The sequence below is a fragment of the Leuresthes tenuis genome, unplaced genomic scaffold, assembly GCF_036924035.1.
Source record: "Leuresthes tenuis unplaced genomic scaffold, fLeuTen1.0.hap1 SCAF_23, whole genome shotgun sequence".
NCBI lineage: Eukaryota > Metazoa > Chordata > Actinopteri > Atheriniformes > Atherinopsidae > Leuresthes > Leuresthes tenuis.
Window position 1 is genome coordinate 6,558,159 of NW_027325377.1, and position 23,400 is coordinate 6,581,558.

Below are 23,400 nucleotides of genomic sequence, written 5' to 3' on the forward strand. Positions count from 1 at the left end.
GGCCATGTTAGCTGTCCACGCGCTCTCTCATCAAAGGCAAACACAGCAAATTTCGGCTCGTTGGTCTAGGGGTATGATTCTCGCTTCGGGTGCGAGAGGTCCCGGGTTCAAATCCCGGACGAGCCCTTCCCAGCTTTACTGACCTTGTGTCTCTGCTTTACTGTGAAGAGGAAGGATTGAATGAACAATTACTAGTATGACAACACCCACAAATGCACTGGGTATCAAAGGACAATACAACTCAAAGCTCCCCCACTCATTCCTAAGTTGCCTCAAGTCCTTCTTAAATTAAGTTCTTATTTGGAACTTGATTGACAGATCCAGAAGTCAATACCAGTATCACTTGAGCACACACTCTGCAGTCTCGTCTCAGGCAGTTTTGGTATGTTTTCTTTAAATCAAGACAGAAACGCTTTGTATTCATATGCGCATGGAAAATAATTGAATTCTCAGATTTTTAAACATAAAGGAGGAAACTGAAATATAGATCTGTAAGGGAATAGAAGACCAGCATGGACATGGGGCTTTTCAAAACATGGATTGATTACACCTAGCTTAGACCCTGTAGTACATAGCAAATTGACAGAGACGCACTGAGATGCTCAAGTGCAGAAGTGACGATAGGAGCTAGTACATCAACCCACAGTCTAATTAGGATGCAATCCAAATCACATGATGATTGTTTAGGATACCCAATTGCTGACATGAACTCAGAAAGATCAATGGCAGAAAAATGGAGATGTGGAACCTGTTCTGTCTTAAAGTTGGTCTTGTTGACAACTTGTTAATTAAGAGTGCTGATAACAATTGCAAACATGTTGTGTCTTACTTTGTTTTTTGGAGCTGTAGCAGTTTGCTGTCCCCTAACTCAACATGAGTGAATACACTGAACAACCCCCAGGTTAAAACCACTGACAGTTAAGTGAACATCTCTTCTTCTTTTTTACAATGCGTTTTTTAGCTGGACAAACCATTATGCCAGCTTTTACTTGGATTTTTCGTTGACCCTCCACAAGTTTACACTCACAGCTGGGATTTGCAGTGTTACAGATTCATTTACACACATACTTTTGGCAACTAATCTTCACTTTAGAATAAGAGATTAGAGAACTTTGAAATAAAAAAGACGGAAGCCACGCTGACAATGAGTGAGCTGAAGTGAAAGTTCTAGGATGTCTCTATTCGAAGATCGAACGTACAGAGGGTATCTTTTTGTACTCTGTGGTGCGGGCGCTCTTGTGATGGCTGTGACGGCTCTTGGAACCTGTTCTGTCTTAAAGTTGGTCTTGTTGATAAAATATGACGTGAGTTTAGGTGGTGGTGAGTTGGTGGAACCTGGCGGATGAGTCAAAGAAGAAAGAAAGCCATCACAAATTCCCAGGATTCTGTGGCCATGTTAGCTTTCCACGCGCTCTCTCATCAAAGGCAAACACAGCAAATTTCGGCTCGTTGGTCTAGGGGTATGATTCTCGCTTCGGGTGCGAGAGGTCCCGGGTTCAAATCCCGGACGAGCCCTTCCCAGCTTTACTGACCTTGTGTCTCTGCTTTACTGTGAAGAGGAAGGATTGAATGAACAATTACTAGTATGACAACACCCACAAATGCACTGGGTATCAAAGGACAATACAACTCAAAGCTCCCCCACTCATTCCTAAGTTGCCTCAAGTCCTTCTTAAATTAAGTTCTTATTTGGAACTTGATTGACAGATCCAGAAGTCAATACCAGTATCACTTGAGCACACACTCTGCAGTCTCGTCTCAGGCAGTTTTGGTATGTTTTCTTTAAATCAAGACAGAAACGCTTTGTATTCATATGCGCATGGAAAATAATTGAATTCTCAGATTTTTAAACATAAAGGAGGAAACTGAAATATAGATCTGTAAGGGAATAGAAGACCAGCATGGACATGGGGCTTTTCAAAACATGGATTGATTACACCTAGCTTAGACCCTGTAGTACATAGCAAATTGACAGAGACGCACTGAGATGCTCAAGTGCAGAAGTGACGATAGGAGCTAGTACATCAACCCACAGTCTAATTAGGATGCAATCCAAATCACATGATGATTGTTTAGGATACCCAATTGCTGACATGAACTCAGAAAGATCAATGGCAGAAAAATGGAGATGTGGAACCTGTTCTGTCTTAAAGTTGGTCTTGTTGACAACTTGTTAATTAAGAGTGCTGATAACAATTGCAAACATGTTGTGTCTTACTTTGTTTTTTGGAGCTGTAGCAGTTTGCTGTCCCCTAACTCAACATGAGTGAATACACTGAACAACCCCCAGGTTAAAACCACTGACAGTTAAGTGAACATCTCTTCTTCTTTTTTACAATGCGTTTTTTAGCTGGACAAACCATTATGCCAGCTTTTACTTGGATTTTTCGTTGACCCTCCACAAGTTTACACTCACAGCTGGGATTTGCAGTGTTACAGATTCATTTACACACATACTTTTGGCAACTAATCTTCACTTTAGAATAAGAGATTAGAGAACTTTGAAATAAAAAAGACGGAAGCCACGCTGACAATGAGTGAGCTGAAGTGAAAGTTCTAGGATGTCTCTATTCGAAGATCGAACGTACAGAGGGTATCTTTTTGTACTCTGTGGTGCGGGCGCTCTTGTGATGGCTGTGACGGCTCTTGGAACCTGTTCTGTCTTAAAGTTGGTCTTGTTGATAAAATATGACGTGAGTTTAGGTGGTGGTGAGTTGGTGGAACCTGGCGGATGAGTCAAAGAAGAAAGAAAGCCATCACAAATTCCCAGGATTCTGTGGCCATGTTAGCTGTCCACGCGCTCTCTCATCAAAGGCAAACACAGCAAATTTCGGCTCGTTGGTCTAGGGGTATGATTCTCGCTTCGGGTGCGAGAGGTCCCGGGTTCAAATCCCGGACGAGCCCTTCCCAGCTTTACTGACCTTGTGTCTCTGCTTTACTGTGAAGAGGAAGGATTGAATGAACAATTACTAGTATGACAACACCCACAAATGCACTGGGTATCAAAGGACAATACAACTCAAAGCTCCCCCACTCATTCCTAAGTTGCCTCAAGTCCTTCTTAAATTAAGTTCTTATTTGGAACTTGATTGACAGATCCAGAAGTCAATACCAGTATCACTTGAGCACACACTCTGCAGTCTCGTCTCAGGCAGTTTTGGTATGTTTTCTTTAAATCAAGACAGAAACGCTTTGTATTCATATGCGCATGGAAAATAATTGAATTCTCAGATTTTTAAACATAAAGGAGGAAACTGAAATATAGATCTGTAAGGGAATAGAAGACCAGCATGGACATGGGGCTTTTCAAAACATGGATTGATTACACCTAGCTTAGACCCTGTAGTACATAGCAAATTGACAGAGACGCACTGAGATGCTCAAGTGCAGAAGTGACGATAGGAGCTAGTACATCAACCCACAGTCTAATTAGGATGCAATCCAAATCACATGATGATTGTTTAGGATACCCAATTGCTGACATGAACTCAGAAAGATCAATGGCAGAAAAATGGAGATGTGGAACCTGTTCTGTCTTAAAGTTGGTCTTGTTGACAACTTGTTAATTAAGAGTGCTGATAACAATTGCAAACATGTTGTGTCTTACTTTGTTTTTTGGAGCTGTAGCAGTTTGCTGTCCCCTAACTCAACATGAGTGAATACACTGAACAACCCCCAGGTTAAAACCACTGACAGTTAAGTGAACATCTCTTCTTCTTTTTTACAATGCGTTTTTTAGCTGGACAAACCATTATGCCAGCTTTTACTTGGATTTTTCGTTGACCCTCCACAAGTTTACACTCACAGCTGGGATTTGCAGTGTTACAGATTCATTTACACACATACTTTTGGCAACTAATCTTCACTTTAGAATAAGAGATTAGAGAACTTTGAAATAAAAAAGACGGAAGCCACGCTGACAATGAGTGAGCTGAACTGAAAGTTCTAGGATGTCTCTATTCGAAGATCGAACGTACAGAGGGTATCTTTTTGTACTCTGTGGTGCGGGCGCTCTTGTGATGGCTGTGACGGCTCTTGGAACCTGTTCTGTCTTAAAGTTGGTCTTGTTGATAAAATATGACGTGAGTTTAGGTGGTGGTGAGTTGGTGGAACCTGGCGGATGAGTCAAAGAAGAAAGAAAGCCATCACAAATTCCCAGGATTCTGTGGCCATGTTAGCTGTCCACGCGCTCTCTCATCAAAGGCAAACACAGCAAATTTCGGCTCGTTGGTCTAGGGGTATGATTCTCGCTTCGGGTGCGAGAGGTCCCGGGTTCAAATCCCGGACGAGCCTTTCCCAGCTTTACTGACCTTGTGTCTCTGCTTTACTGTGAAGAGGAAGGATTGAATGAACAATTACTAGTATGACAACACCCACAAATGCACTGGGTATCAAAGGACAATACAACTCAAAGCTCCCCCACTCATTCCTAAGTTGCCTCAAGTCCTTCTTAAATTAAGTTCTTATTTGGAACTTGATTGACAGATCCAGAAGTCAATACCAGTATCACTTGAGCACACACTCTGCAGTCTCGTCTCAGGCAGTTTTGGTATGTTTTCTTTAAATCAAGACGGAAACGCTTCGTATTCATATGCGTATGGAAAATAATTGAATTCTCAGATTTTTAAACATAAAGGAGGAAACTGAAATATAGATCTGTAAGGGAATAGAAGACCAGCATGGACATGGGGCTTTTCAAAAGATGGATTGATTACACCTAGCTTAGACCCTGTAGTACATAGCAAATTGACAGAGACGCACTGAGATGCTCAAGTGCAGAAGTGACGATAGGAGCTAGTACATCAACCCACAGTCTAATTAGGATGCAATCCAAATCACATGATGATTGTTTAGGATACCCAATTGCTGACATGAACTCAGGAAGATCAATGGCAGAAAAATGGAGATGTGGAACCTGTTCTGTCTTAAAGTCGGTCTTGTTGACAAAATATGACGTGAGTTTAGGTGGTGGTGAAACCAATGATAAATGCTTGATGGGTGACTTTGGGTTGCTTCTTTGATCACAAATGCGTCTCTCTTTGTTCACTCAACTTGTTAATTAAGAGTGCTGATAACAATTGCAAACATGTTGTGTCTTACTTTGTTGTTTGGAGCTGTAGCAGTTTGCTGTCCCCTAACTCAACATGAGTGAATACACTGAACAACCCCAACGTTAAAACCACTGACAGTTAAGTGAACAACTCTTCTTCTTTTTTACAATGCAATTTTTAGCTGGACAAACCATTATGCCAGCTTTTACTTGGATTTTTCGTTGACCCTCCACAAGTTTACACTCACAGCTGGGATTTGCAGTGTTACAGATTCATTTACACACATACTTTTGGCAACTAATCTCCACTTTAGAATAAGATATTAGAGAACTTTGAAATAAAAAAGACGGAAGCCACGCTGACAATGAGTGAGCTGAAGTGAAAGTTCTAGGATGTCTCTATTCGAAGATCGAACGTACAGAGGGTATCTTTTTGTACTCTGTGGTGCGGGCGCTCTTGTGATGGCTGTGACGGCTCTTGGAACCTGTTCTGTCTTAAAGTTGGTCTTGTTGATAAAATATGACGTGCGTTTAGGTGGTGGTGAGTTGGTGGAACCTGGCGGATGAGTCAAAGAAGAAAGAAAGCCATCACAAATTCCCAGGATTCTGTGGCCATGTTAGCTGTCCACGCGCTCTCTCATCAAAGGCAAACACAGCAAATTTCGGCTCGTTGGTCTAGGGGTATGATTCTCGCTTCGGGTGCGAGAGGTCCCGGGTTCAAATCCCGGACGAGCCCTTCCCAGCTTTACTGACCTTGTGTCTCTGCTTTACTGTGAAGAGGAAGGATTGAATGAACAATTACTAGTATGACAACACCCACAAATGCACTGGGTATCAAAGGACAATACAACTCAAAGCTCCCCCACTCATTCCTAAGTTGCCTCAAGTCCTTCTTAAATTAAGTTCTTATTTGGAACTTGATTGACAGATCCAGAAGTCAATACCAGTATCACTTGAGCACACACTCTGCAGTCTCGTCTCAGGCAGTTTTGGTATGTTTTCTTTAAATCAAGACGGAAACGCTTCGTATTCATATGCGTATGGAAAATAATTGAATTCTCAGATTTTTAAACATAAAGGAGGAAACTGAAATATAGATCTGTAAGGGAATAGAAGACCAGCATGGACATGGGGCTTTTCAAAACATGGATTGATTACACCTAGCTTAGACCCTGTAGTACATAGCAAATTGACAGAGACGCACTGAGATGCTCAAGTGCAGAAGTGACGATAGGAGCTAGTACATCAACCCACAGTCTAATTAGGATGCAATCCAAATCACATGATGATTGTTTAGGATACCCAATTGCTGACATGAACTCAGGAAGATCAATGGCAGAAAAATGGAGATGTGGAACCTGTTCTGTCTTAAAGTTGGTCTTGTTGACAAAATATGACGTGAGTTTAGGTGGTGGTGAAACCAATGATAAATGCTTGATGGGTGACTTTGGGTTGCTTCTTTGATCACAAATGCGTCTCTCTTTGTTCACTCAACTTGTTAATTAAGAGTGCTGATAACAATTGCAAACATGTTGTGTCTTACTTTGTTGTTTGGAGCTGTAGCAGTTTGCTGTCCCCTAACTCAACATGAGTGAATACACTGAACAACCCCAACGTTAAAACCACTGACAGTTAAGTGAACAACTCTTCTTCTTTTTTACAATGCAATTTTTAGCTGGACAAACCATTATGCCAGCTTTTACTTGGATTTTTCGTTGACCCTCCACAAGTTTACACTCACAGCTGGGATTTGCAGTGTTACAGATTCATTTACACACATACTTTTGGCAACTAATCTCCACTTTAGAATAAGATATTAGAGAACTTTGAAATAAAAAAGACGGAAGCCACGCTGACAATGAGTGAGCTGAAGTGAAAGTTCTAGGATGTCTCTATTCGAAGATCGAACGTACAGAGGGTATCTTTTTGTACTCTGTGGTGCGGGCGCTCTTGTGATGGCTGTGACGGCTCTTGGAACCTGTTCTGTCTTAAAGTTGGTCTTGTTGATAAAATATGACGTGCGTTTAGGTGGTGGTGAGTTGGTGGAACCTGGCGGATGAGTCAAAGAAGAAAGAAAGCCATCACAAATTCCCAGGATTCTGTGGCCGTTTTAGCTGTCCACGCGCTCTCTCATCAAAGGCAAACACAGCAAATTTCGGCTCGTTGGTCTAGGGGTATGATTCTCGCTTCGGGTGCGAGAGGTCCCGGGTTCAAATCCCGGACGAGCCCTTCCCAGCTTTACTGACCTTGTGTCTCTGCTTTACTGTGAAGAGGAAGGATTGAATGAACAATTACTAGTATGACAACACCCACAAATGCACTGGGTATCAAAGGACAATACAACTCAAAGCTCCCCCACTCATTCCTAAGTTGCCTCAAGTCCTTCTTAAATTAAGTTCTTATTTGGAACTTGATTGACAGATCCAGAAGTCAATACCAGTATCACTTGAGCACACACTCTGCAGTCTCGTCTCAGGCAGTTTTGGTATGTTTTCTTTAAATCAAGACGGAAACGCTTCGTATTCATATGCGTATGGAAAATAATTGAATTCTCAGATTTTTAAACATAAAGGAGGAAACTGAAATATAGATCTGTAAGGGAATAGAAGACCAGCATGGACATGGGGCTTTTCAAAACATGGATTGATTACACCTAGCTTAGACCCTGTAGTACATAGCAAATTGACAGAGACGCACTGAGATGCTCAAGTGCAGAAGTGACGATAGGAGCTAGTACATCAACCCACAGTCTAATTAGGATGCAATCCAAATCACATGATGATTGTTTAGGATACCCAATTGCTGACATGAACTCAGGAAGATCAATGGCAGAAAAATGGAGATGTGGAACCTGTTCTGTCTTAAAGTTGGTCTTGTTGACAAAATATGACGTGAGTTTAGGTGGTGGTGAAACCAATGATAAATGCTTGATGGGTGACTTTGGGTTGCTTCTTTGATCACAAATGCGTCTCTCTTTGTTCACTCAACTTGTTAATTAAGAGTGCTGATAACAATTGCAAACATGTTGTGTCTTACTTTGTTGTTTGGAGCTGTAGCAGTTTGCTGTCCCCTAACTCAACATGAGTGAATACACTGAACAACCCCAACGTTAAAACCACTGACAGTTAAGTGAACAACTCTTCTTCTTTTTTACAATGCAATTTTTAGCTGGACAAACCATTATGCCAGCTTTTACTTGGATTTTTCGTTGACCCTCCACAAGTTTACACTCACAGCTGGGATTTGCAGTGTTACAGATTCATTTACACACATACTTTTGGCAACTAATCTCCACTTTAGAATAAGAGATTAGAGAACTTTGAAATAAAAAAGACGGAAGCCACGCTGACAATGAGTGAGCTGAAGTGAAAGTTCTAGGATGTCTCTATTCGAAGATCGAACGTACAGAGGGTATCTTTTTGTACTCTGTGGTGCGGGCGCTCTTGTGATGGCTGTGACGGCTCTTGGAACCTGTTCTGTCTTAAAGTTGGTCTTGTTGATAAAATATGACGTGCGTTTAGGTGGTGGTGAGTTGGTGGAACCTGGCGGATGAGTCAAAGAAGAAAGAAAGCCATCACAAATTCCCAGGATTCTGTGGCCATGTTAGCTGTCCACGCGCTCTCTCATCAAAGGCAAACACAGCAAATTTCGGCTCGTTGGTCTAGGGGTATGATTCTCGCTTCGGGTGCGAGAGGTCCCGGGTTCAAATCCCGGACGAGCCCTTCCCAGCTTTATTGACCTTGTATCTCTGCTTTACTGTGAAGAGGAAGGATTGAATGAACAATTACTAGTATGACAACACCCACAAATGCACTTGGTATCAAAGGACAATACAACTCAAAGCTCCCCCACTCATTCCTAAGTTGCCTCAAGTCCTTCTTAAATTAAGTTCTTATGTGGAACTTGATTGACAGATCCAGAAGTCAATACCAGTATCACTTGAGCACACACTCTGCAGTCTCGTCTCAGGCAGTTTTGGTATGTTTTCTTTAAATCAAGACGGAAACGCTTCGTATTCATATGCGTATGGAAAATAATTGAATTCTGAGATTTTCCAGATTTTTAAACATAAAGGAGGAAACTGAAATATAGATCTGTAAGGGAATAGAAGACCAGCATGGACATGGGGCTTTTCAAAACATGGATTGATTACACCTAGCTTAGACCCTGTAGTACATAGCAAATTGACAGAGACGCACTGAGATGCTCAAGTCCAGAAGTGACGATAGGAGCTAGTACATCAACCCACAGTCTAATTAGGATGCAATCCAAATCACATGATGATTGTTTAGGATACCCAATTGCTGACATGAACTCAGGAAGATCAATGGCAGAAAAATGGAGATGTGGAACCTGTTCTGTCTTAAAGTTGGTTTTGTTGACAAAATATAACGTGAGTTTAGGTGGTGGTGAAACCAATGATAAATGCTTGATGGGTGACTTTGGGTTGCTTCTTTGATCACAAATGCGTCTCTCTTTGTTCACTCAACTTGTTAATTAAGAGTGCTGATAACAATTGCAAACATGTTGTGTCTTACTTTGTTGTTTGGAGCTGTAGCAGTTTGCTGTCCCCTAACTCAACATGAGTGAATACACTGAACAACCCCAACGTTAAAACCACTGACAGTTAAGTGAACATCTCTTCTTCTTTTTTACAATGCATTTTTTAGCTGGACAAACCATTATGCCAGCTTTTACTTGGATTTTTCGTTGACCCTCCACAAGTTTACACTCACAGCTGGGATTTGCAGTGTTACAGATTCATTTACACACATACTTTTGGCAACTAATCTCCACTTTAGAATAAGAGATTAGAGAACTTTGAAATAAAAAAGACGGAAGCCACGCTGACAATGAGTGAGCTGAAGTGAAAGTTCTAGGATGTCTCTATTCGAAGATCGAACGTACAGAGGGTATCTTTTTGTACTCTGCGGTGCGGGCGCTCTTGTGATGGCTGTGACGGCTCTTGAAACCTGTTCTGTCTTAAAGTTGGTCTTGTTGATAAAATATAACGTGAGTTTAGGTGGTGGTGAGTTGGTGGAACCTGGCGGATGAGTCAAAGAAGAAAGAAATCCATCACAAATTCCCAGGATTCTGTGACCGTTTTAGCTGTCCACGCGCTCTCTCATCAAAGGCAAACACAGCAAATTTCGGCTCGTTGGTCTAGGGGTATGATTCTCGCTTTGGGTGCGAGAGGTCCCGGGCTCAAATCCCGGACGAGCCCTTCCCAGCTTTATTGACCTTGTATCTCTGCTTTACTGTGAAGAAGAAGAAGGATTGAATGAACAATTACTAGTATGACAACACCCACAAATGCACTTGGTATCAAAGGACAATACAACTCAAAGCTCCCCCACTCGTTCCTAAGTTGCCTCAAGTCCTTCTTAAATTAAGTTCTTATGTGGAACTTGATTGACAGATCCAGAAGTCAATACCAGTATCTTGTAAGCACACACTCTGCAGTCTCGTCTCAGGCAGTTTTGGTATGTGTTCTTTAAATCAAGACAGAAACGCTTTGTATTCATATGCGCATGGAAAATAATTGAATTCTGAGATTTTCCAGATTTTTAAACATAAAGGAGGAAACTGAAATATAGATCTGTAAGGGAATAGAAGACCAGCATGGACATGGGGCTTTTCAAAACATGGATTGATTACACCTAGCTTAGACCCTGTAGTACATAGCAAATTGACAGAGACGCACTGAGATGCTCAAGTGCAGAAGTGACAAAAGGAGCTAGTACATCAACCCACAGTCTAATTAGGATGCAATCCAAATCACATGATGATTGTTTAGGATACCCAATTGCTGACATGAACTCAGGAAGATCAATGGCAGAAAAATGGAGATGTGGAACCTGTTCTGTCTTAAAGTTGGTCTTGTTGACAAAATATGACGTGAGTTTAGGTGGTGGTGAAACCTATGATAAATGCTTGATGGGTGACTTTGGGTTGCTTCTTTGATCACAAATGCGTCTCTCTTTGTTCACTCAACTTGTTAATTAAGAGTGCTGATAACAATTGCAAACATGTTGTGTCTTACTTTGTTGTTTGGAGCTGTAGCAGTTTGCTGTCCCCTAACTCAACATGAGTGAATACACTGAACAACCCCAACGTTAAAACCACTGACAGTTAAGTGAACAACTCTTCTTCTTTTTTACAATGCAATTTTTAGCTGGACAAACCATTATGCCAGCTTTTACTTGGATTTTTCGTTGACCCTCCACAAGTTTACACTCACAGCTGGGATTTGCAGTGTTACAGATTCATTTACACACATACTTTTGGTAACTAATCTCCACTTTAGAATAAGAGATTAGAGAACTTTGAAATAAAAAAGACGGAAGCCACGCTGACAATGAGTGAGCTGAAGTGAAAGTTCTAGGATGTCTCTATTCGAAGATCGAACGTACAGAGGGTATCTTTTTGTACTCTGTGGTGCGGGCGCTCTTGTGATGGCTGTGACGGCTCTTGGAACCTGTTCTGTCTTAAAGTTGGTCTTGTTGATAAAATATGACGTGAGTTTAGGTGGTGGTGAGTTGGTGGAACCTGGCGGATGAGTCAAAGAAGAAAGAAAGCAATCACAAATTCCCAGGATTCTGTGGCCGTTTTAGCTGTCCACGCGCTCTTTCATCAAAGGCAAACACAGCAAATTTCGGCTCGTTGGTCTAGGGGTATGATTCTCGCTTTGGGTGCGAGAGGTCCCGGGTTCAAATCCCGGACGATCCCTTCCCAGCTTTATTGACCTTTTATCTCTGCTTTACTGTGAAGAAGAAGGATTGAATGAACAATTACTAGTATGACAACACCCACAAATGCACTTGGTATCAAAGGACAATACAACTCAAAGCTCCCCCACTCATTCATAAGTTGCCTCAAGTCCTTCTTAAATTAAGTTCTTATGTGGAACTTGATTGACAGATCCAGAAGTCAATACTAGTATCTTGTAAGCACACACTCTGCAGTCTCGTCACAGGCAGTTTTGGTATGTTTTCTTAAAATCAAGACGGAAACGCTTCGTATTCATATGCGTATGGAAAATAATTGAATTCTGAGATTTTTAAACATAAAGGAGGAAACTGAAATATAGATCTGTAAGGGAATAGAAGACCAGCATGGACATGGGGCTTTTCAAAACATGGATTGATTACACCTAGCTTAGACCCTGTAGTACATAGCAAATTGACAGAGACGCACTGAGATGCTCAAGTGCAGAAGTGACGATAGGAGCTAGTACATCAACCCACAGTCTAATTAGGATGCAATCCAAATCACATGATGATTGTTTAGGATACCCAATTGCTGACATGAACTCAGGAAGATCAATGGCAGAAAAATGGAGATGTGGAACCTGTTCTGTCTTAAAGTTGGTCTTGTTGACAACTTGTTAATTAAGAGTGCTGATAACAATTGCAAACATGTTGTGTCTTACTTTGTTGTTTGGAGCTGTAGCAGTTTGCTGTCCCCTAACTCAACATGAGTGAATACACTGAACAACCCCAAGGTTAAAACCACTGACAGTTAAGTGAACATCTCTTCTTCTTTTTTACAATGCATTTTTTAGCTGGACAAACCATTATGCCAGCTTTTACTTGGATTTTTCGTTGACCCTCCACAAGTTTACACTCACAGCTGGGATTTGCAGTGTTACAGATTCATTTACACACATACTTTTGGCAACTAATCTCCACTTTAGAATAAGAGATTAGAGAACTTTGAAATAAAAAAGACGGAAGCCACGCTGACAATGAGTGAGCTGAAGTGAAAGTTCTAGGATGTCTCTATTCGAAGATCGAACGTACAGAGGGTATCTTTTTGTACTCTGCGGTGCGGGCGCTCTTGTGATGGCTGTGACGGCTCTTGAAACCTGTTCTGTCTTAAAGTTGGTCTTGTTGATAAAATATAACGTGAGTTTAGGTGGTGGTGAGTTGGTGGAACCTGGCGGATGAGTCAAAGAAGAAAGAAATCCATCACAAATTCCCAGGATTCTGTGGCCGTTTTAGCTGTCCACGCGCTCTCTCATCAAAGGCAAACACAGCAAATTTCGGCTCGTTGGTCTAGGGGTATGATTCTCGCTTTGGGTGCGAGAGGTCCCGGGCTCAAATCCCGGATGAGCCCTTCCCAGCTTTATTGACCTTGTATCTCTGCTTTACTGTGAAGAAGAAGAAGGATTGAATGAACAATTACTAGTATGACAACACCCACAAATGCACTTGGTATCAAAGGACAATACAACTCAAAGCTCCCCCACTCATTCCTAAGTTGCCTCAAGTCCTTCTTAAATTAAGTTCTTATGTGGAACTTGATTGACAGATCCAGAAGTCAATACCAGTATCTTGTAAGCACACACTCTGCAGTCTCGTCTCAGGCAGTTTTGGTATGTGTTCTTTAAATCAAGACAGAAACGCTTTGTATTCATATGCGCATGGAAAATAATTGAATTCTGAGATTTTCCAGATTTTTAAACATAAAGGAGGAAACTGAAATATAGATCTGTAAGGGAATAGAAGACCAGCGTGGACATGGGGCTTTTCAAAACATGGATTGATTACACCTAGCTTAGACCCTGTAGTACATAGCAAATTGACAGAGACGCACTGAGATGCTCAAGTGCAGAAGTGACAAAAGGAGCTAGTACATCAACCCACAGTCTAATTAGGATGCAATCCAAATCACATGATGATTGTTTAGGATACCCAATTGCTGACATGAACTCAGGAAGATCAATGGCAGAAAAATGGAGATGTGGAACCTGTTCTGTCTTAAAGTTGGTCTTGTTGACAAAATATGACGTGAGTTTAGGTGGTGGTGAAACCTATGATAAATGCTTGATGGGTGACTTTGGGTTGCTTCTTTGATCACAAATAAGTCTCTCTTTGTTCACTCAACTTGTTAATTAAGAGTGCTGATAACAATTGCAAACATGTCGTGTCTTACTTTGTTGTTTGGAGCTGTAGCAGTTTGCTGTCCCCTAACTCAACATGAGTGAATACACTGAACAACCCCAACATTAAAACCACTGACAGTTAAGTGAACAACTCTTCTTCTTTTTTACAATGTAATTTTTAGCTGGACAAACCGTTATGCCAGCTTTTACTTGGATTTTTCGTTGACCCTCCACATGTTTACACTCACAGCTGGGATTTGCAGTGTTACAGATTCATTTACACACATACTTTTGGCAACTAATCTCCACTTTAGAATAAGAGATTAGAGAACTTTGAAATAAAAAAGATGGAAGCCACGCTGACAATGAGTGAGCTGAAGTGAAAGTTCTAGGATGTCTATATTCGAAGATCGAACGTACAGAGGGTATCTTTTTGTACTCTGTGGTGCGGGCGCTCTTGTGATGGCTGTGACGGCTCTTGGAACCTGTTCTGTCTTAAAGTTGGTCTTGTTGATAAAATATAACGTGAGTTTAGGTGGTGGTGAGTTGGTGGAACCTGGCGGATGAGTCAAAGAAGAAAGAAAGCGATCACAAATTCCCAGGATTCTGTGGCCGTTTTAGCTGTCCACGTGCTCTCTCATCAAAGGCAAACACAGCAAGTTTCGGCTCGTTGGTCTAGGGGTATGATTCACGCTTTGGGTGCGAGAGGTCTCGGGTTCAAATCCCGGACGAGCCCTTCCCAGCTTTATTGACCTTGTATCTCTGCTTTACTGTGAAGAGGAAGGATTGAATGAACAATTACTAGTATGACAACACCCACAAATGCACTGGGTATCAAAGGACAATACAACTCAAAGCTCCCCCACTCATTCCTAAGTTGCCTCAAGTCCTTCTTAAATTAAGTTCTTATGTGGAACTTGATTGACAGATCCAGAAGTCAATACCAGTATCTTGTAAGCACACACTCTGCAGTCTCGTCTCAGGCAGTTTTGGTATGTTTTCTTTAAATCAAGACAGAAACGCTTTGTATTCATATGCGCATGGAAAATAATTGAATTCTGAGATTTTCCAGATTTTTAAAAATAAAGGAGGAAACTGAAATATAGATCTGTAAGGGAATAGAAGACCAGCATGGACATGGGGCTTTTCAAAACATGGATTGATTACACCTAGCTTAGACCCTGTAGTACATAGCAAATTGACAGAGACGCACTGAGATGCTCAAGTGCAGAAGTGACGATAGGAGCTAGTACATCAACCCACAGTCTAATTAGGATGCAATCCAAATCACATGATGATTGTTTAGGATACCCAATTGCTGACATGAACTCAGGAAGATCAATGGCAGAAAAATGGAGATATGGAACCTGTTCTGTCTTAAAGTTGGTCTTGTTGACAAAATATGACGTGAGTTTAGGTGGTGGTGAAACCTATGATAAATGCTTGATGGGTGACTTTGGGTTGCTTCTTTGATCCCAAATGCAACTCTCTTGTTCACTCAACTTGTTAATTAAGAGTGCTGATAACAATTGCAAACATGTCGTGTCTTACTTTGTTGTTTGGAGCTGTAGCAGTTTGCTGTCCCCTAACTCAACATGAGTGAATACACTGAACAACCCCAACGTTAAAACCACTGACAGTTAAGTGAACAACTCTTCTTCTTTTTTACAATGTAATTTTTAGCTGGACAAACCGTTATGCCAGCTTTTACTTGGATTTTTCGTTGACCCTCCACAAGTTTACACTCACAGCTGGGATTTGCAGTGTTACAGATTCATTTACACACATACTTTTGGCAACTAATCTCCACTTTAGAATAAGAGATTAGAGAACTTTGAAATAAAAAAGACGGAAGCCACGCTGACAATGAGTGAGCTGAAGTGAAAGTTCTAGGATGTCTCTATTCGAAGATCGAACGTACAGAGGGTATCTTTTTGTACTCTGTGGTGCGGGCGCTCTTGTGATGGCTGTGACGGCTCTTGGAACCTGTTCTGTCTTAAAGTTGGTCTTGTTGATAAAATATAACGTGAGTTTAGGTGGTGGTGAGTTGGTGGAACCTGGCGGATGAGTCAAAGAAGAAAGAAATCCATCACAAATTCCCAGGATTCTGTGGCCGTTTTAGCTGTCCACGCGCTCTCTCATCAAAGGCAAACACAGCAAATTTCGGCTCGTTGGTCTAGGGGTATGATTCTCGCTTTGGGTGCGAGAGGTCCCGGGTTCAAATCCCGGACGAGCCCTTCCCAGCTTTATTGACCTTGTATCTCTGCTTTACTGTGAAGAAGAAGGATTGAATGAACAATAACTAGTATGACAACACCCACAAATGCACTTGGTATCAAAGGACAATACAACTCAAAGCTCCCCCACTCATTCCTAAGTTGCCTCAAGTCCTTCTTAAATTAAGTTCTTATGTGGAACTTGATTGACAGATCCAGAAGTCAATACCAGTATCTTGTAAGCACACACTCTGCAGTTTCGTCTCAGGCAGTTTTGGTATGTTTTCTTTAAATCAAGACAGAACAGCTTTGTATTCATATGCGCATGGAAAATAATTGAATTCTGAGATTTTCCAGATTTTTAAAAATAAAGGAGGAAACTGAAATATAGATCTGTAAGGGAATAGAAGACCAGCATGGACATGGGGCTTTTCAAAACATGGATTGATTACACCTAGCTTAGACCCTGTAGTACATAGCAAATTGACAGAGACGCACTGAGATGCTCAAGTGCAGAAGTGACGATAGGAGCTAGTACATCAACCCACAGTCTAATTAGGATGCAATCCAAATCACATGATGATTGTTTAGGATACCCAATTGCTGACATGAACTCAGGAAGATCAATGGCAGAAAAATGGAGATGTGGAACCTGTTCTGTCTTAAAGTTGGTCTTGTTGACAAAATATGATGTGAGTTTAGGTGGTGGTGAAACCTATGATAAATGCTTGATGGGTGACTTTGGGTTGCTTCTTTGATCCCAAATGCAACTCTCTTGTTCACTCAACTTGTTAATTAAGAGTGCTGATAACAATTGCAAACATGTCGTGTCTTACTTTGTTGTTTGGAGCTGTAGCAGTTTGCTGTCCCCTAACTCAACATGAGTGAATACACTGAACAACCCCAACGTTAAAACCACTGACAGTTAAGTGAACAACTCTTCTTCTTTTTTACAATGCAATTTTTAGCTGGACAAACCGTTATGCCAGCTTTTACTTGGATTTTTCGTTGACCCTCCACAAGTTTACACTCACAGCTGGGATTTGCAGTGTTACAGATTCATTTACACACATACTTTTGGTAACTAATCTCCACTTTAGAATAAGAGATTAGAGAACTTTGAAATAAAAAAGACGGAAGCCTCGCTGACAATGAGTGAGCTGAAGTGAAAGTTCTAGGATGTCTCCATTTGAAGATCGAACGTACAGAGGGTATATTTCTCTACTCTGTGGTGCGGGCGCTCTTGTGATGGCTGTGACGGCTCTTGGAACCTACATACATACACAGCCAACAGCCACTTGGGCTTGGGAAGGGCTGGTAAGAGGGGAGGCTCAGCGAATGCAGGGGTGTGCACAACAGAGGACCTTGTGAATGGTTCACAAGCTTTCAGGTACTGCAGGATACGCTGCATCCATGCTTCGTTGTGTTCCTGCAGTTTTCTGTACAGCTGAGTCTCACTGTTGCCCATTGTCCTCATCCTCAGCACCCGGATGTCACATGAGTATCTAAGGCAAATAAAGTCTAAAGAACACCACAAATGTAAGCACCTCATAATGGTTGACATTCATTATGAATTACCTGTATGTAAGCAAAGCTGTAAACTGGCTGCGGTGGCCTATATCCAGCTGGCCTAAGATGTCCTCAGACCAAGCGGGATACTTTTTAGAGCAGCGTTTGCACTCCAGATACTCAGTGGCAAGGTCATACCACCCATCAATTTCCAACACCTTGCGCACTGTTTGGTACAGCCCTGCTGCTGTTAGTCTGTGGTTGCCACAGGCTGGACGGACACAGACAAGAGGAAACAGACACATCTTCTGGGGCATCCATAAGAAGACTGGCCGACAGAAGAACTGGTCAGGAGAGGCGGGAGGCTGGGTGTGTATAAGAGGGGCCTGAGGAGGATGCCACCAAAGCTTCAGCGGGGTCACTAGCTCTGGCTTGCCGGTTCGTGGGTTGGCCTTGAATAACGTGCGCCGAATCCACTCCTGCTGGAAAGATGGAAGCTGACCCTTCCAGTGACTTGGAAGCTCAGCTGGTGGCTGATGAATGACAAGACCTGGTATCGCTGCTGGTGGAGGATCGGCACAGGACTCAAGGTGCACAGTGGCTGCAAGAGCTAATGAAGGAGAAGTGAGGCAAACAGGCAGCAAAACAATATTAGGTTGACTGTTGCGTTTCATAGTAAGATGCCATAAATGCAGCTCACAAACAGGCGCAGTGCAGAAATACTACAGAAAGAAACTGAAAAAAAAAATGGTGTTAAAATGCAAAAAAGAAGTAAATACAGCTGAATTTTAAATGAAATGATGTTAAAAAGTTACAATTAAATTAAATAGAGTAAGGAAAATTATGCAAAATGAATTCAGTCGAATTAATGATGCCCACAGATATGAAACATGCACACAGACACTGTAGTGACTACTATTCTAATCATTAGAACAACAAATGTCCACCGTCCTGTGGGAGAGGGAGAGGGAGACAGAGGGAGTCAGAGGGAGCTAAAGCGTGAATGGGAGGAGCATGCGGTGTAACTGTGAAAAATTCAGGTGATTGTTTTAGAGCACACGGATGTGCAGAGTTAAGTTGAAGTGAGCAGGGATAAGCAAAATAACAATACACAGACACATTTGTACATCCTTAAGGTTTGGAAGAAGTGCACTCAAATAATGCATCCCGGTTGATGGAGGTGTAGAGGAAGTGGAGGCTGCAGATGGAGGTGTAGAGGAAGTGGAGGCTGCAGATGGAGGTGTAGAGGAAGTGGAGGCTGCAGATGGAGGTGCAGAGGAAGTGGAGGCTGCAGATGGAGGTGCAGAGGAAGTGGAGGCAGATGTCCGTCTCTTCAAGACATATGCCTTGAACAAGGCCATGTTGGTGTTGGGCCGGGCATCTGCTCTGACCAGGTAATTAATGAGGGCCTGGGCCTCCTTGCTGTGGTCCTCATAAACCTCCTTCATGGAGCGGCCCTTGAATTCTCCAAACTCCACCATCAAAAAGCCCGGGTCTCCAGTTTCCTGTGCTTTAGCCTGCATGTCCTGCTTCTTCCTAAACTTCTCCAGTTCCTCTGTCATCTCTCTGATTTGGGAAGTGTACTGCAGGAAAAGCTGTTTATTTTGTGCTAGCGGGTTTTCCTGTGCTCTTTCCTAGCTAAGATTGTGCTCCAGGAGCCATCTAAATCTCTGGCCTTGGTACATACCAAACTGAAGCTGGCAGTGAGCCAGTACTAAAAAGTCATCAGTTTGGTCTCCACCATGGCCAGTGACAAAAGTCCTGGCCTCTGCCAGCACCTCCTCTTTGGGTTTCGCCCTTACAGGCCTGACACTGACAAACCTCTTTGCCTCCTCCGACGGCGCCATGAGAAGTCTGGTTGAACTGGCTGACTGGCGGCGAAAAACTGGATATGCATACATTCTGTGAATGAAAATAAGGAAAAGTGTGTAAATTCAACTGTAACGGAGGCTGTTACATCCCATGGGTACTTGCAAGAGGCACAGTGACAGAGCTGAGGGAAAGTGTTTTTCTTCCCATCCATGCCACGCCCCCACCCAAAACCCTCGCACCTGCTGTAACACAGAGGTGTGAAAAACAGCAGGGGGTGCAGCCAGAGCTTCTTTCCCACACTTAGGCTGAGGACCTGGTGGTTATTTATCTTTCTTTCTATCAGAAGTAAAATCAGCGAATCAGATCCGTGGATTAACGCCACATTAACATCACGCAACCCCCCCCCAGGACCATGGAAAATGCCATTAGGCTAACTTTCAGTACATACATACAGTATATCTGTCCATATGGGCTTTAAGGCACGCAGTATAACATCATTAAGGCCTAAGATAATTGCTGTGAAATTTATTAACTGTACTCTGTAACTGTAACCGGCAGTTATTCGTGTCATATGGTAGCATATGACAGCAACGTTTTACTCCTACCCACATGTTACCTGTAACTAGCTACATTTTTCTAAACACAACTGTCAATATTTGAACATCTCTCCTGGCACTACTCCATCTATCCATCTATCCAAGCGCAAGTGAGAGGTAGTGGGATCAATGCCCGCATTCTCCAGGAAGCTTTAACTTAATCTGTGAAGACTACCATTGTTACTTGGTGTATTGTTGTTCTATACTTTGCATCTCACATTTGAGCTTCATAATATGCAATGACCTTTCAGGAAGAGGATATGAACTGTTCCTCCTTTCACAGAAGTGGAATAATTATTATCTCACTGTAGGGATGCCTTTACTCTGAGATTTGCAAAAAAGAGTGAAAAAAATTAAACTGCACTTTGGATACGTCAAGTTTAGGGTTGGGCTTTTACAATCTATTCAGTATATACCAAGATATGGAAGGCAAATTAGAAAGGGCTTGCTTTCTGTGGAAACTGGTGGGATTAATGTCTACATTCCTCAGAAATCTTTTAGGTGCTCTTCTGGTTAGAGGACTTAACGGTCGTCTTATAAAGGCTGACCAACTCATGTGCATGTACAAATTTGTTTAAAAACTGAAGAAAAAAAGAATCTGCAAAACCATGAAACACTACGGAATTCCCGTGTCTCACTGATCCAACGCAAGGATCCTCTTGATACATACAGCTAGTCTGAAAAACACACTGAGCAAAATCAGCAAGCTACAACTGTGACATCTATTCCCTAACCCATAGAAAATTTTTTACGATTTCTTGGACATGGATTTCCGGACCAGTAACATACACAGCAAAAAAGGAATAGAATATTCGATCCTCTAATCCAGGGGTTTTCATAGTCTGAGACTATGGGCCTCCCCCTAGAGAGTGTATAAAGCCCCCCCCCCCCCCCCTTTATTTTTGATCATGTTTCATAAAGCATAAAACAGATTTAAACAATGAATGACAAAACATCTCTCGTATTAAAACCAATAACAGAAATCTCTTTTTAATCTGTCTGTGAACACTCATTTTAACATTTTTGGAACGTTTTAACATTTCCATCTATGCTTACCATCTTATTATTTTAGACATTTTATCATTTTTAATCTTTTGAAACATTCAAATGTTCAATTCTTTCAAAAAAATAATTCAAATGTGTCTTATGGATACCGAAAAACGTGTGTTCTTACCATCACATTCTTTAAAAGATTTTAAAAAATTACTAACATATTTTCAAACATTTTAAACATTTCTATTTGCTCCTAACATTTTTTGGAGCACACTTTTGAACTGTATTATTTTCTGTATGTCGTCGGCAAACTTTTGCTCATCCTTCAGTGGTAACAATGGGTCTGTGTTTTTGATGCGCAAAGACGGCTGATTCGGGGACGCACTTCAGAGAGGAATAAACGTAAATCATCCTCCACTTGCAGCCTTGAGCGGTACTTGCTTTTAATCATGGTCAGTGCGGAAAATCTGCACTCACACAGGTAGGTGGAGGTGAAAGGGATGAGAATTTTGACAGCCTTTTTGGAGAGGTGCGGGAACTCGGATTCCACAGACAGCCAGAAGTGCGCAAGTGAGACTTAGCTCATCTTTGTTTTCAACTCCATGTTGGAGGTCAGATCGATGAGAGCCTCCTCTTCTTGCACGCTCAGTCCATCCCGGGGTGTCACTGGGAAAGAGAATGGATTTCTCACCCACTGATTTGTCAAGCTCTCCTCTCCAAAATAATCTCCAAACTGCTCACTCAAGCCTCTCAAATGCGCAACGATCAACGGCTGTGTAGAGTCCAGCTGCAGCCCAGCTCTCCCCACAACATCTTCCAGTGTCGGGAACATTTCCACCGAACCCCGTTCGACCCGAGCACACCACAGATTTAGCTTTTTTCTGAATGCAGCGACTTGATCCTGAGCCGTAAACACATTGCACTCTTTGCCCTGAAGAGAGGTGTTCAGCGTGTTTATGCGGTGGAACATGTCAGAAAGATAGGCCAACTTTGCAACCCAGTTCATGTCCTCCATGTGTTTCACAAGTGGGGAATGAATTTCAGTGAGGAAGAGGAGAACTTCCTCGCGCAAATCCCACAGACGGGTGAGGATCTTGCCACGGGAAAGCCACCTGACCTCGGAGTGCAGCAGCAGTTGCTGGAAGTGAGCACCCATCTAAGCACAGAGGATGGAGAGGAGACGGGCATTCATGGCGCACGATTCAATTTGGTTCACAATTTTTACTGCCTCATCCAGGACGTTGCGCAGCTCCTGCTGCATCTTTTTGGCTGCCAAGGCCTGACGATGAATGATACAGTGCTTCCAAACAGCGGCGGGGGCAACCGCCTGCACCTGTTTCACCAGACCGCTGTGACGGCCTGTCATTGCCCTCGCACCGTCAGTACATATTCCACAACAGCGGCCCCAATCAATGTGACTGTCCTGAACAAAATCATTCAAAGCCTTGAATATTTCTCCTGCTGTAGTGCGAGCTGGCAGAGGATGACAAAATAGAAACTCTTCCTGGACACTGAGCTCTTTAATGTAGCGCACATAAACCATTAACTGAGTGCAACTAGCCACTTCGGTGGACTCATCCAACTGAATGGAGAAAAAAGGGCTCTTATGCACATTATCCAGCACCTGCTCTTTCACATCAGAGGCCATGTCTGAGATGCAGCGCTGGATGGTATTGTCAGACATGGGAATGGCATTTAGTTTGGCAGCCGCAGATTCTCCTATCATTGCTGCACATATATCTTTAGCTGCAGGGAGGAGTAAGGTCTCTACAATGTTGCGGGGTTTACCTGCCTTCGCTATACGTAATGCCACCTGATATGATGCTTCGGTTTCCCTGGTATTCACAGTGCTTAATGTCGCAATTGCTTTCTTTTGTGACTGCAATTCACTTAGCTTCCTGTCAAAAAGCAGTCGTTAATATGCAAAATGACACTGCACTTGTTATGTTTTGGACATTGTTTGCTTTATCATTTGCATCGATAAAAGATGCCTTTACTCTGATGGAAGAGGAAATATTACAAGGTAGATGTGTTGATGGAAGCCAGCCGTGTCCCCTCAAGTACTTGACTGTTTTCTGTTCACAATTTCAAAAAAGTATGAAAGACTTCAACGTTTGGAATCGACAATTTTTTTCCAACTTGTTATATCTGAAAAGTGGAGTTCGAAAGACAGTCATGTGCACACGTAAGTAGTTTGAATTGGGAGTATGCAGAAAGGCTTTGAGAGTTGGTGAAGTGAGTATTTTGAACATGCTGCGAATGTTACATTATCTTTTTAAATGTTCTTTAATGAGTGAGATTGAGTTTGTTTTGAAAAGTCATACATAGCAGAGGATG

The 23,400-nt window shown here is 42.2% G+C and overlaps 1 protein-coding gene and 11 non-coding genes across 12 annotated transcripts; 11 read left to right on the forward strand and 1 right to left on the reverse strand.

Annotated features, from left to right (window-relative positions):
• Nucleotides 1-54: 54 nt before the first annotated feature.
• Nucleotides 55-126, forward strand: trnap-cgg (transfer RNA proline (anticodon CGG)). The gene has a single exon. It is a non-coding gene; the product is annotated as a tRNA-Pro (tRNA).
• A 1,317-nt stretch (nt 127-1,443) lies between these two features.
• Nucleotides 1,444-1,515, forward strand: trnap-cgg (transfer RNA proline (anticodon CGG)). The gene has a single exon. It is a non-coding gene; the product is annotated as a tRNA-Pro (tRNA).
• Nucleotides 1,516-2,832: 1,317 nt separating this feature from the next.
• trnap-cgg (transfer RNA proline (anticodon CGG)) lies at nt 2,833-2,904 on the forward strand. Its single transcript has one exon. It is a non-coding gene; the product is annotated as a tRNA-Pro (tRNA).
• Nucleotides 2,905-4,221: 1,317 nt separating this feature from the next.
• On the forward strand, nt 4,222-4,293 carry trnap-cgg (transfer RNA proline (anticodon CGG)). The gene has a single exon. It is a non-coding gene; the product is annotated as a tRNA-Pro (tRNA).
• A 1,421-nt stretch (nt 4,294-5,714) lies between these two features.
• On the forward strand, nt 5,715-5,786 carry trnap-cgg (transfer RNA proline (anticodon CGG)). Its single transcript has one exon. It is a non-coding gene; the product is annotated as a tRNA-Pro (tRNA).
• Nucleotides 5,787-7,207: 1,421 nt separating this feature from the next.
• On the forward strand, nt 7,208-7,279 carry trnap-cgg (transfer RNA proline (anticodon CGG)). The gene has a single exon. It is a non-coding gene; the product is annotated as a tRNA-Pro (tRNA).
• A 1,421-nt stretch (nt 7,280-8,700) lies between these two features.
• Nucleotides 8,701-8,772, forward strand: trnap-cgg (transfer RNA proline (anticodon CGG)). Its single transcript has one exon. It is a non-coding gene; the product is annotated as a tRNA-Pro (tRNA).
• A 1,430-nt stretch (nt 8,773-10,202) lies between these two features.
• Nucleotides 10,203-10,274, forward strand: trnap-ugg (transfer RNA proline (anticodon UGG)). The gene has a single exon. It is a non-coding gene; the product is annotated as a tRNA-Pro (tRNA).
• A 1,433-nt stretch (nt 10,275-11,707) lies between these two features.
• trnap-ugg (transfer RNA proline (anticodon UGG)) lies at nt 11,708-11,779 on the forward strand. The gene has a single exon. It is a non-coding gene; the product is annotated as a tRNA-Pro (tRNA).
• A 1,317-nt stretch (nt 11,780-13,096) lies between these two features.
• trnap-ugg (transfer RNA proline (anticodon UGG)) lies at nt 13,097-13,168 on the forward strand. Its single transcript has one exon. It is a non-coding gene; the product is annotated as a tRNA-Pro (tRNA).
• Nucleotides 13,169-16,102: 2,934 nt separating this feature from the next.
• trnap-ugg (transfer RNA proline (anticodon UGG)) lies at nt 16,103-16,174 on the forward strand. Its single transcript has one exon. It is a non-coding gene; the product is annotated as a tRNA-Pro (tRNA).
• Nucleotides 16,175-21,640: 5,466 nt separating this feature from the next.
• LOC140282548 (zinc finger BED domain-containing protein 5-like) lies at nt 21,641-22,789 on the reverse strand. Its single transcript, XM_072377004.1, has 2 exons — nt 22,289-22,789; nt 21,641-22,219 (listed from the first exon to the last, which is right to left on the reverse strand). Exons 1-2 carry the CDS (start codon nt 22,787-22,789, stop codon nt 21,641-21,643), a joined length of 1,080 nt encoding a protein of 359 aa, XP_072233105.1.
• Between the last annotated feature and the right edge of the window lie 611 nt (nt 22,790-23,400).

What these genes read in the sequence shown, in the direction of transcription:
- LOC140282548 (XM_072377004.1), bottom strand. Translation starts at nt 22,789, where the DNA reads ATGATAGGAGAATCTGCGGCTGCCAAACTAAATGCCATTCCCATGTCT. An exon ending in GCAACGTCCTGGATGAGGCA is followed by an intron (nt 22,220 to 22,288) that starts GTAAAAATTGTG and finishes CTCTGTGCTTAG; the next exon opens with ATGGGTGCTCACTTCCAGCA.